The following is a 13,054-nucleotide window of genomic DNA, read 5'->3' on the forward strand; positions in this document are numbered from 1 at the left end:
AACCGAGTTGAGGGGGACGGTGGTCGTTTTGATTCCCAGACGAGTAAGTAGACCGGGTCCCACCAACTCGAAGGGAAAGAGTAATAATATAATTGGAAAGATTGTTTTGAAACACGTGGTGGGTGTGTGCCGGAAAGAGGATGGTGAGAGGAAGCGTCCGATGTGGTAAAGATATTTGATTATTAATGCGTATTTGACTAGTTATCAAGAATATATATATACCCTTATTCCAAAAAAAAAAAAAAAAAAAAATATTTCTATTCTCTACATATAAAATTTTATTTACTTCATCTTCTTTATAAACATATTACCTAAACTGTACTTCATATTTTTTAATAAAAAAATCTAAAAATAAATATAATTCTTCTTAAATTTATTATATTAACCCTAATACCAATATGAGATGTTTGACAAGAATACTTTTTGTATCATATTTCACTTATTAATAAAAGATTGATATATAAGCATATATTAGAGATTATGTACTGAATGATTCGTTATGAAAATATTTCATGGATTGTTATATGAGTGTCATAAATATTCTCATGTGACTATTAGTATGAATAGCCCTTAGACCTAAAGCCACTACGGTTCCCTACAGAAGAAGTTATATACTTTGGTATCGACAAATGTCACTTATAGCATGGTGAAACATAAAGTTGATCATTGGGTATGTAATAATTTATGCGAAGAGATGTGAGTGATGTAGATGAGATCTATCCCTTCCATATGACTAAAGTGATATCTGTGGGCCCCTTGATTAGTAGGACACATGAATACATAGTCATACTTAAAATGAGTCAATATACGATATTTAGCTTATTTGATTTAGTGTGTCTACTTAGAGATCAAGAAACACAAAGATTGATAAGAGAATGACACGGTCTATATCTTATTGATCAATCTAGATATTAATGATATAAATATTAAGTCATAAAAGATAATAGACACAAAAAGGTTAGGTCGGATCTCGACATTCTCGTCACTTGAGTAGTAATGATGTATTGCTAGATGTCACTTATTACTTATGCATCTATAATAGTTTTAGAGACATCGCCAACGTTGCGAGAACATATTGGGTCAGACACAAAGAATAAATTGATTTGGAGATAGGTTCATATGATGGATCATTGCATTAAGTTTAATTCAAATTAAACTCATTGAGTTAAATTCAACTGTATCTAATCATTGGATTGAGTCCAATTCGAATTAAACTCATTGAGTCAATTTGGATTGATAATTAATAAGTTAGACTCATTGATTGATTTAATGAATTTGAATTCATAAAGGAAGAGGAGTGTTCAATATAGAATTGATCATGCATTAGATGAAAAGTAGTCAATTTTGAATTTCTCATGTATTAGATGCATTGGATGAAGACAAATATTAATGTCAATTAAGACAATTTACATTAAATCAATTTCATAAATGAGTACAAAAAGGATTTTTGGATTCATTTTCAAAGAGAGAATTTTGTTCTTGCTCTTCTTCTTCTTTCTTCCTTCCCTCTCTTGGCTGAATCTTCCAAAGAGGTTGCTAGTACAATGATACAACCTTTGGTTGTTTTTCTTCTCCACTTCTTGAATTATTGAGACGGATGGAGGACTTGTTTGTGTGGATACCGAAACAGGCATGAATATTTGATCATGCTGAGATCCTAGTTGTCGGGAGTTCGTGTTCACGCACTAAAGGTATAACTCTCCTTAACAAATACTTAGTATATGGTTTTCTTTCGCATGAATCTTCTAGAAAGAAACTTATTTTTCTACTACGCTTTATGCGTGTTTAGCACTATAGTTCCTTACAAAATTCAACACTTTAAACTATAATCGAGTATATTTTATATCGAGCAAAGTTTTTTTCTCATTTAATATAATTTCTCCTAAATTCAACATCATTTAAAGAGAATCTAATATATTTTCAATCCAATTGAGTATCATTTGAAAAGAATCTAGTATATTTTTCATTAAATTAAGGTGGAAAAAGAATTGTACTCAATTTGATAGAAAATATATTGAATTATAGTTTAATATGTTGAATTTAAGATGAATTATAATCATTTTTAGACTTTTTATACATAAAAAATATAAAGGGTAATTAGATAAATTGATATCAATTTGATTAGGGTGTGAAAATAAAGTTTTTAAGATATGGGACTACATACCAAGTTTAAGTTATGATTTAGAGGTGGATGCAAATTTTCCCATCATTCAATTGCATCAACTTATAACCTTTAAGACCATCTCCAACTAATAGCACCATATTTAGTGTAGTTTTGACACCAAAATGATGCAAACCACCAAATGCTATTTCAACTCCAACTCATCCACATCATATCACACCAAAAAGTAATATTTTTACAAATATTATATTTTTCCTATTCATAATGTAATTATCAACCTACATTTAAATTTATTAATATTTTATATGATAATTATTATATTTAAAATTAATCCTTTATTAATATTTGATAAGTTAATTTTTTTAAAATTCATCATTATATACATATATATAATTTTATTACATAATTATTTAGGCATAAATATATTTTAAAAATATTATAAAATCACACGTAATTAGGATAAAATATTTTACTATTTTTTATTTAAAACAAATAATGATACTTAATTGAAAATATAATATTACAAGACTTTAACTTTTAGAATTATTATATTATTCCCATAAATGCTCAATTAATGCACTTCGAAAGTAGTATGAGCTTCATCTTTAATGTGTTTGTATCGAGCTAAAAACTATTCAAATTGAGTATTATCATCTACTGCAGTCTCAACATCTGGAGTCGGCATCTCAAAATGTTCCACCTTAAAATAATATGTTTAATAAATTAAGTCTTTACAAATATACTTAATAAACTTTAAATATGTTATTAAATAGACTTAATTTAAATTTATAATAAATAATAATTACATTTAAATATCTTATAATAAAGACAAAAAAATAACAATTACAGATTAATTAATTTGATTTTATTAATTATATAATAAAATAAAAAAAATAAAAACTCTCTTCCACAACAAATATGGTGATATGAATATTACATCATCAAGATGGTGTTGCATTATTTACTATATCATATTTGATGTAGAATTTGGTATATGGATTGAAGTATTTTGATGCTAATTTGATATTAAATTTGATGTTTTGATAATGAATCAGAAGTCTAATAAGTTATCACATCATTTAAATAAGATTTTATTAAAAAATATATATTATTGTCAGAATAATGGTATATATAATTATATTCTCAATTTTTTTATTATAAATAAATTTTTTTTAAATCAACAAATGTGAGTATGGGACCGTGACCGGGAAGAAAACGAATGGTTGCCTTCAGCCCTAATTCAAAAGAGAATACGCCACCGTCTCGTCTCCTCGCCGCATCCCAGGTCGTCTGCCTGCCGGCGGCGGCGGCGTATCGCCTGTTCTCTCTCATCTCTGCTCCTCGCCTCGCCCTACGTTTTCCACTCTTCCATGACGTCGACGTCGACGTCAACGTCTCTCGCATGGCAATGGGTCATAGAAGCCCTAGCAAGACGCGAGGAATTCGACATTTCCGTCCTTGGGGGTAACGCTATTTCTGTAGCTTCTTTCTCCTCCAGCATCAGGAATCGACTTTCGGGATGAGTTCATTCGCCTTTCCCCTCCTTTTTCAGATTTTATCTTGAAGAATCCGGTGTTATTAAATAGCGCTCCGAGCTTTGTCCGGGAAGCGGTTTCTTTGAGGTTTTTGGAGGTACTTGTGAACTTGCACAAGGAGAATTCTTCAATATGGTATTCCGGTAGGGAGATCGATCCCAACCTTTCTTGCGAGGAAGTGCTTTGTCAGCAGACGAGGAAGGTACTTTCTTTTTTTTTCCTTCAGATTATAATTCATTCTGCTTGCACGTATTTGCCATGGTTGGACATTTTGTAATTTTGGTATAGTTTGCATAGTTGTTTTATCTACTTGCATAATATTTATCCTCTTGCCCGATCTATTACATATAGAAGAAAAGAACTTGTTTTCCCCTTCTGGCATAACATGCTATTTCATGATCTGATTCCAACTTTCAGACTTGGATAAATCAACCTAAATTGAAACAATATTTGTTTTCCAGTTGATGTTGCATGTTGTTTAAGCAGATTTTAAGCACTATTTAGCAATTTTTATGGACTACTCATGTTAGATAATAGTCTGCATAATCCTTTAATATTTGATGGCTTGGGCTACAATACACGGGGTTTTAATATGTATAGCTACTGTGCTTCTAGTTGAATTGGTTTTGGTGAAAATTTATTTTGTGTGAAGGTTTATCTGAAAATTTTCAACTGCTGAAAAGAATAATATAAGATGCTGTTTAGGTGGTTCAAGTATGCATGTCCGAGAAATTTGATCTCTAATTGTTGAGGCAAGCCTACTCCTAGACAGGTGACATTATTAATATTTTTGGTTATGGACCTGATGTTAAGTGAATGTTGATGGTGAACCATTAGTGGACTGAAAGGGTAAAAGGAGGATATCAGAGGAAATTGACCAGATAGACTTATCTTAGTCATCTCTAGCTCTTCTTAGTTGAAGTGCACTAAAATTGGGCAATTCATTTTTGGAACATTCTTTCAATAGCAGCTGAGGGATTGCTGTGCAGATTGCTTCTTATGTCCACTTGAAATAAACTAGTTGCATGCTCCTTTCTTTGGCATTATCTTTTGTTATGTTGTTTGATCGAACCTTTGCAGGCTACTCCGCTTACATTGAATGCAACACCCTTGTTGAGGCATATATATTATATAAGAATGAAGTTTGAGCCAATATGAAGTATGTGAGTGTTTATTTACTCACCAGAGGTTTGGTCCTTTGTGTGATTTTCAAAATTGGCTTGTCCGAGTTTGCCCCTGCAAATGAATGATGATATCCTGCCATTCAACTGCTCGTTTCAATCAGAAAACATGAAAAATGATGCATGAGCAAAACTATGAGTTAGGTGACTTGAAATTGGTATATTACATTTCGAATTAGAAAAACCAAACATTTATTTGGTTTATTTTCTGTTAAAACCCTAAAGGATATAACAGAATAAGTGAAAAAAAACATAGATGAGAAGAGTGGAAGATTTGAGTGCGAAAATATATAATGCATGGGTTCCGTCAATAACATATCTTCATGGCTGACATGTTGAAGGCCTTCTTCCACCATCACTGAACGAAAACTTCAGCTGGCCTGGGGCTTATGTGCTCATTTTAGGAGAAGAACATGATCACACTAGAAGCTCGATTGCAGAAGATATTGGGATCTGGGAAACATTTAAGGTAAATGCATTAAAATGAAAAAGAATTAGCAGATGGTGCAGATAGGATATTTGGGGACCTCGCTTCAAGAAAAAACATATTAGTAGTTCATATGCCTTGGGGACATTGGTGAGAATCCAATGTCTCATAAACCCAAGTTCTTCTTTGTAAGGTCGGTCCACAGAGTATAAGTTAGGCCTGAATTGGACTGAAAGGCATAGTTCTGCAAAAGGTGAAATCCGTCACCCTCCCTCACGCTAGGACTGAAAGGCATAGTGAATGGACATATGAGATATTAATATGTAAATATGACATAAATATGTAAGTTCACAACAATAATTGGCCAGATATGATAGTAAATAGTTATAATGAAATAATAAGTGTAAAAAAGATAATGAATATCCAAAAAATCGATCTGAATGTTTTTAAATGATTATAATGATTTAGGAATTAGAGTTTGCTGAAATTGCATAGAACACTTGTTTTTTCCAGTAATACCATTGTTTGCCCTTCTAGTACATGTTTGGGATGGTAGGTACACTCTTATGCTAGGTTTAAAATTTCATCTTGAATTTGGATTTTGGTTCCAGCAAGGATGAAATAATATCGTGTTGTTTCGTTCTTACTGAGACATGGTGTTAATAACATTGATGAGGATGATGGTGTCATGATGTGAAATCGGAAAGGAGGCAAATAGGAGGAGGATAAGGAGTAGGGTGTGCCCATCCATTGTTGTGCTTACCTTGTTGGAATTTATTGTGAGCTCTCAGTAACAGCTAGTGACTGCACAATTGTGTTGTGAAACTGCAGTTCTGAGTCATCGAAATCCCTAGCTTGTGGTTGTGGTTTGTGAATGGATTCATGTGGGTCATGAAATTACAGAGGTTCAAGGTCAAGGAATATAGCTCGTGAACCAACACTTATTGCAAAATCTTGGAAGACAGTTCACATCAGCCAGATCGTGTGTCATTAAGGGTATTTCCAATGCAAGAAGCTCAAAAGTGGGTTTTTTTTTTTTTAATGTTTTCTATGTGCCACATCAATAGTAAAAAACCTCACTTTTCTCTCCACTATAAGAAAACCTCCCTATAACTTTTTTATGGGCTGCACTCAACAATTCACATATTTTTTAAAAAATCCTCAATTATTTGTTAATGGGTCCCACTTATATCACATATCTTCATTTATATTTAATGATGTATATATGTATGATTTAGCATGATGTATATTTAATATATATTATTTATTTTTTATATATAACAAATTAATATAAATAACATTAATATAGATAAAAATGAATTACATAAATGGAATAAAAAAATAACAAATTTTATAAAGATTATCTAAAAAAACATCCACTACATGTCATATCTCTTTTTTAATACTTTCACAAAATTTAGAATATAAATTAAGGTTGATTCTTTGTCATCCCACTAGTATCCTTCATAAAGATTTCATACTCCTTCATTGTCATCTCTTGCTTTTGCATCTCAATCCGCTCTCTTTGTAATTCTTCCATTTTTTTGCCATCTATTATCGAATTGCATGTCATCGATGTCTCTAGTTTTGGATTTGCCCATTGCCTTTTACCCCATTGGATGAGTATGGACTTCACAATCATCTACGTTGATAGAAGCATTCGGATTAGATAAGGATGTGTGCCCCCTTGATTTTGAGATCTTGGACTGTTTGTTAGAATGATAACCAACTGAGCATATTTCTCACAATTTCTAAGGACTCGCCAAAAATGTTCATAGTTGAAGGACTTGTTGCCATGGTTTTCCCTCATAAGCACATCCTCATCGCTCCACCCGTTTTCATGATATGTATAAAAGTTGTTGTATATGACTCTAATTCATTCACTATCAGATGGAACCTATAGAAATGTGATTTTAACTTCACCCAAGGTCGCTCCACAAATTCGTCAGGCCGATACTTGTAGTAATTGCGATTTGCGATTCATTTCCGGAAAATTTGTTCCTTTTGATCATTACTGATGATTGGATCAGTGCTAATATTAATCCATGTCTTTGCAAGGTGTATCTTTTCGTCCATTGACCGCTTTACTCGTTTGGTGTTACACCCCCAAACTCACTTCATTGCCCAACTCTGGGTGTTATTAATGCTTTGTCAGTTTCGGATACATCTATTATAGCCCTTATTTATTCGTCCTAGAGCATGAATGATGGTTGTGGAGAAGAAATTCCATGAGGGGGTGACATTACAAATTGGCTTGCCATGAATTGCCAATATTTGGGAGGGTACATATAAAATGGAGGTTGAGGGGCATTACCCGGAAAGTTTTGAGAACTTTGAAAATTTGGAGGAAATTGTGGAATGTATGGAATATTTGAAAATTTTTGGGGGTAATGTGTGGAAATGAAAAATTGAGAATATTGAGCATATGGACGATTGTGTGAACTTTGCGAAGTTGTATTTTCTTTAGCATTTTCAGAATTGAAAAAATTTCTAAAAGATCCACTGTAATTTGGATCTATTTTGGAAGAATAAAAGATGAAATGGACTAGAAAAAATAAAGATTAATAACAGGAATGGAATGACTTGATTAGGATGAATGAAAAAAATAAAAGAGGATAGATATATATAGACAGCCAAAACTAGCCATTTGCAACGGCTAGTTCTTCCAAAAAAAAAGGGCAGGAAAAATCTTGGTTCCAATGCAAATGACTGATTAATGTCAAAAAATATATTTTTTTAATAGCAGGACCCACTGTCTATGAAAAACCTGGGTTCGAAATATTGAACCCAGGCAAAGGTTTCAAACAAAAAACTTGCCCTTACAATGGTGATCAGGTTTTTACATGGTTTTCGAAAAGAAAAAAGCTTTTCAAAAAGCTTGCATTGGAGATGGCAGAACAATAAGTTACATTTGCGCCTAGTGGCACATAATGAAATTTAAAACCATGCTATTTTGTCCTCCCTTCTAAAAGAATACGCTTTTAATTTTTAATTCCCCGACAGTAATTTTTTACTTGTCATTTGATTTCTGATTGGTTTTTTAATGTTTCAGTTAGTTTTTGTTGTTAATTTTCTCAACCTGACAGTTATATGCCCTGTTTAGTTTTGTCATGCAGCCAGATTGTTTAATCTTGGGAAGGATAGAGTAAAGGTTTTTAATGGTGAACTTCACAATTTTATCATCCAAAAGAAGGCTTCCTTCCCAAAAACATTTCTTCAAAAGGTTACCAATTCATTTTTTTCACTTTAAATTACAGAAGGAACTTGTTCATGCTAACCTTCTCATAGAGTTTTTGGTTATTGTCTCAGTTAAAGGAAAAAATTCTACGGGACAGATGCCCAGCTCTCTTACCATTGATGGAAATGAGTGGTTTGCCAATTCAAAATAAACCTGATGATGCTAAGTGCAATGCTTGTGATGGATCTCAAAAGGCTAAGCTGCTTGAAATAAGTATACAAGAGAACCAAATTCAGCAACTGGGGCAGGGTTCAGCTGCACAGAATATTGGAGACACTGATAGATTCCTAGATAAGAATAGTGTTCCAAAGGAACACAATTATCAAAGAAGCAATGATTTCACTGAGGACATAATGCTAAAGAGGATTAAGCTAAACTCTGATCATCATTACCCAGGAATACATAATTCTGTTGATTTTGCCCATGGAAGCAACACTGCAGCATCTAAAGAAGTTACTTCAGAATCTATGCAGTGTTTGCTTAAGAAAAATGGTGCGGAAGCTGGGATTGTAAAGACTGAAGGTAATGATAAAACTAGCATACAGAGTTCCTTCTGTGGCTTTCTTACTCTAGAGAACAGTGGTGTTATTAGTCCTCAACTTCCCTTCAGTGACAAGATTGTTGTTCAAGAAGATTCTAATGGTCTTGGATCCCATTTTCCCCTGGAAAGTTCTGTTGCCTGTGATGTTGGTGGTCATTTGAAGAAAGAATCTTCCATTGTACAGCAACCTTGTGACGAAAATGTCAGTTTCCAAGAGACACCTAAAAATGGAAGTAAAGAAAAGACGATTGCTGTGCTTCATGAGAACATCTGTTTGAACATTCAATCTAGTGTTGCACCGATAAGAGACGATGATCGCACACTTGAAGGACTCTCTGACTTTGGACCAAATCATTATGAAGCCTTTGCCACTGAGAAATGCTATCTTCCGTGCTTGCAAGCCAACATTAGTGATGATTCTATTGGTGATTGCACTGAAGAAAGTTTGTGTATAAAGTGCAATAATGGTGGTGAATTGTTGAATTGTAGCAACACTGATTGCTTTATTTCTGTTCATGAAGCCTGTTTGAAATCATCACCACAGTTTGAGACGTCAGGACTTTTCTATTGCCCCTTTTGTCTATGTGACAGAGCTGCTATTGCTTATAGGAAAGCTAAAGAAAATTATCTTCAAAAAAGGAAATGTCTTTCAGTATTTGTTGGTGGAGATTTTGCTCGTAAGCATCAAAAGATGATTTCATCAACTGCTCTTCAAAGAAAAAAACAATCTATTGAAAATTCACCTGTCCTAGTAAATGGCAACTCAAGTGGATCTACTAGGGATCAGCCAGTTGGAACTTCAATAGAACCTGATGAACAAACTCGACAAGTAGTAGTTCCACAGTCTCGTGTTAATTGCAATTTAACTTGTCAAAGAGGGAGCCCTGCAGACATAAATGATGACATGATTGTACGTGAAGTTGCACTTACCATTGAAAATGCTAATGTTGCCCTCAACAAAGTGGATGTTGTACATACATGCAGTAACAGTGACCATGTTGAGGTCACAAAGAACCAGCAGCCAGGCGACCCTCATACTCCTGCCCATACTATTCATGTACCTTTCCAAGAGGATTCACGAGATTCTAGACAGGTTCATCATGTCAGGCAAAGTGCAGCTGACATTGTTGGCAATTCATGTGGTCAGTTAAATGTCAAATCAAGTCTGTTTAGAAGGGTTGATCCGAGAGACACAAGTTCACTTGAGAATGAACAGGGCCAACAAGCAGATAATGGATATGCTTGTGAGAAGAGCCAAGTGTTGCTCTGTCACAAAGTGAATCAGGAAGGGTGTAAGGGGCATGGATGCTTCTCAAATCATCCAAGTATAAGTGATAACAACATTTTATGTGGAGTTAAGTCTCTCATTCAGAATGTTAACGATAATTTTAGCAGAGGGGATATTAATCCAGGTATTAATGGTGAACAAATCAATATTGGGGAGAATCAGCAACGTGGAGAACCTATTTTTACTGCTGATAGTGACCTACCTGATCCATGTGTTAAATATGCTCATGGTGTCCAGAATGGTAACTCTGAGATTGTTGGCAACATATGTGGCCCACTAAATGTCGAGTCGAATCAGTTTAACATGGAGCAGGTAAATGAAGTTTCAGTAGAAGCTAATATACAAGCTCCACAACCTGATTCAAATATGGTAGACTCTTCGAAAGCTTCTCATACTACAACAAATGTAGATGATAACAAGGTTGTGTGCAAAGTTGTACCTCTCCTTCAGAATGTTAATACTGACCTCATTGAAGAGGACCCATTCCCATGCAATACTAAAGAACAGATAAAAGTGGAAAAGGAAAAGCAATTAGAAGATCTTGCTGTTGCTTGTAATGATCATTTTACTTTTCTAGGGGATTCATCTGATGCTAGATATGTTGATGACGCTGAGCAAGGTGATGTTAGGATGATTAATTACCACAATAAGGTGGAAGCACACAATGAAGAAGAAGATGAAAATGCAGAGAAAATATCAACAAGAACATCACATAGAAACAAATTTTCGGCACGCAAGTCTAAAAGGTGGTATTATTGAGTCTAGCAATAAGTGTTATGGTTTGTTAATTCCACCCTTGACATTCTCTTCATTCTGCAATTATTTAAATGAATATTCTTATTTAAGTAGCTGTGACTTTTTGTAATTGCCCTTATTTTGAATTAGCAGGTTGGTTTCCAGATCTCAGTAGTGATTTCCTTGTTTTGCAGATCACAGCCAATGGTCCTTAGTCAACGGCGGAGATTTCTTTGGACCAGAGAGGAAGTAGAAGTTCTCAAGGTATACATTCTCTAAGGTTGCTACTAGAAAATCTAGTTGGCATTGTCAATCAGTTTGGTATCATTTGCCCCAACTCAAGTGTTACTATCTCTACTGTTTACTATATTATTAGTTAAAGATCATTGTAGTTTCTGCAGTAATCTTTAGTTAGGTTTATCTATGTTGCATAGTAATCTTTTTTCTAATTTTGGATCCCAACGGCAATTGTGTTATTCAGAAGTGTGTATGCTTGTGCAGGAAGCAATTCATAAGTTTGGTAAAAAGCCTAAAGGTAACATCTCGTGGATTAAAATTTTAGAATATGGCCGCCATATATTCCATGAGTCTCGTGAACCAAAGGATCTTAGAGAAAAATGGAAGAATCTTATGAAAAAGGAGGGTTCCAGTACTGGGACTTCATGACTGTCAACTTGTAAGTAGCAAATGTTGCACAGTTGGCTTAACTAACTTTTTAAAGCCCAAAGAGTTAGCGGTAGTGCAACTGCAATCTTTTGCTGTCATATATTGGAACAATAGTATGTGATCTCCTTTTGATATAATGGAAAAATCTTGTTTTATAATCATTAGTCCTCTTGGAATGTGATAAAAAATCTTGCCCTAAGCCACAATCCTCGCATTGAGCTGCATGTGGTTGGGGGCACTGATCATCTCACTGTCAAGGCTGCTGCTATTGCAAGCGCTTGGCCAGCCGTTGCAAGTGCTTCACAGGCTACATTGTGAAGAAGAGATACTTGAACCAAAAGCTGAAAGGTGATATTCTATTCTTCGCAAGTTTATCTTTCCAGTAACAATCTTATCTGTCTTATAGATGTTTTGCTGTGGCTAATGCAACGGCAAGTCGCTAGAGCCAGTGCTCGACTGTGAAAGAAATAAATGAACCGTCGTGAAGGGAAAAAAGTTGCCAAGAAGGAAAATTCTTTTATATTGGAATTTTCTTTACTTTCTGAACTATTCCTTCCAGTTTATCTTACATTTCGTGATTTATATATTGCCTCTCTCCTCGAGATAATAATGTGGATCATATTTTTATCTAATATCGGCATAGATCTCAATTTTGATACTATGAAACTCCAGATATATTTTCTCTTCTGCTATAAAATATATTGCATTTGCCAGCTAGGAAAAAAATGTTATTTTAATTGCCGTGCTCTTTGTTTTGACGATCTCATTTAAAAGTGTCAATCATGAGGCGATTTTTTTTAAAAAAGTAAAAAAAAAAAAACCGTGTGTATCACAATCCTCTCTTATATATCTGGTTTTCTGATTATTTTTTTACAATCATAAATAGTAAAATCTTTTAGTCTTTCCTTGGTGGCTAATATTCATTGACCAAAAAGACAATAAATAATCATCCATGAATGCAATTGTAGCCAATCAAATCCACATACATCTTAAAATTAGATTTGTTTTTCTTCAAATTATAAACAACTAGCAAAACTTGAACTTTCCATCTTCCAAACGCAACCAGTTTGGTAATTCAGGGGAATGCGTCGAGGTGATTGCCAGCATCCGGAGCCGAAGCATGTGCCGAGCGCAGAACCTGAAGGGCTTCTGCTACTTTTCTCTGAAGGGCATCAGGAGATTCGATAAGATGGAACACCTCAGGCTGATCCATTTCAAGCAACATCCCAGTTACTTTGCCGGATTGCTCTAGCTACTGTGCCGACCTGAATCCATTGGAGCGACGTGCATACCACTTGTGTCAAGAGGCATCAGCATTACT

At 34.3% G+C, this 13,054-nt stretch overlaps 1 protein-coding gene across 1 annotated transcript; it reads left to right on the forward strand.

The window, feature by feature from the left end:
• Nucleotides 1-3,328: 3,328 nt before the first annotated feature.
• Nucleotides 3,329-12,365, forward strand: LOC122033389. The gene is made up of 6 exons (XM_042592394.1): nucleotides 3,329-3,586; nucleotides 3,675-3,859; nucleotides 8,369-8,488; nucleotides 8,575-11,078; nucleotides 11,262-11,331; nucleotides 11,569-12,365. The coding sequence occupies exons 1-6, from the start codon at nucleotides 3,493-3,495 to the stop codon at nucleotides 11,731-11,733; spliced, it is 3,138 nt and encodes a 1,045-aa protein (XP_042448328.1). The 5' UTR covers nucleotides 3,329-3,492; the 3' UTR covers nucleotides 11,734-12,365.
• The last annotated feature ends 689 nt before the right edge of the window (nucleotides 12,366-13,054 follow it).

The sequence above is a fragment of the Zingiber officinale genome, chromosome 11B (genome assembly GCF_018446385.1).
Source record: "Zingiber officinale cultivar Zhangliang chromosome 11B, Zo_v1.1, whole genome shotgun sequence".
NCBI lineage: Eukaryota > Viridiplantae > Streptophyta > Magnoliopsida > Zingiberales > Zingiberaceae > Zingiber > Zingiber officinale.

Bases quoted from the DNA above. Each gene is read 5' to 3' on its own strand.
- LOC122033389 (XM_042592394.1), top strand. From the start codon at position 3,493: ATGACGTCGACGTCGACGTCAACGTCTCTCGCATGGCAATGGGTCATA. The intron at 11,079-11,261 runs GTGGTATTATTG...CTTGTTTTGCAG, and splicing joins TCGGCACGCAAGTCTAAAAG to ATCACAGCCAATGGTCCTTA. The intron at 11,332-11,568 runs GTATACATTCTC...ATGCTTGTGCAG, and splicing joins AGGAAGTAGAAGTTCTCAAG to GAAGCAATTCATAAGTTTGG.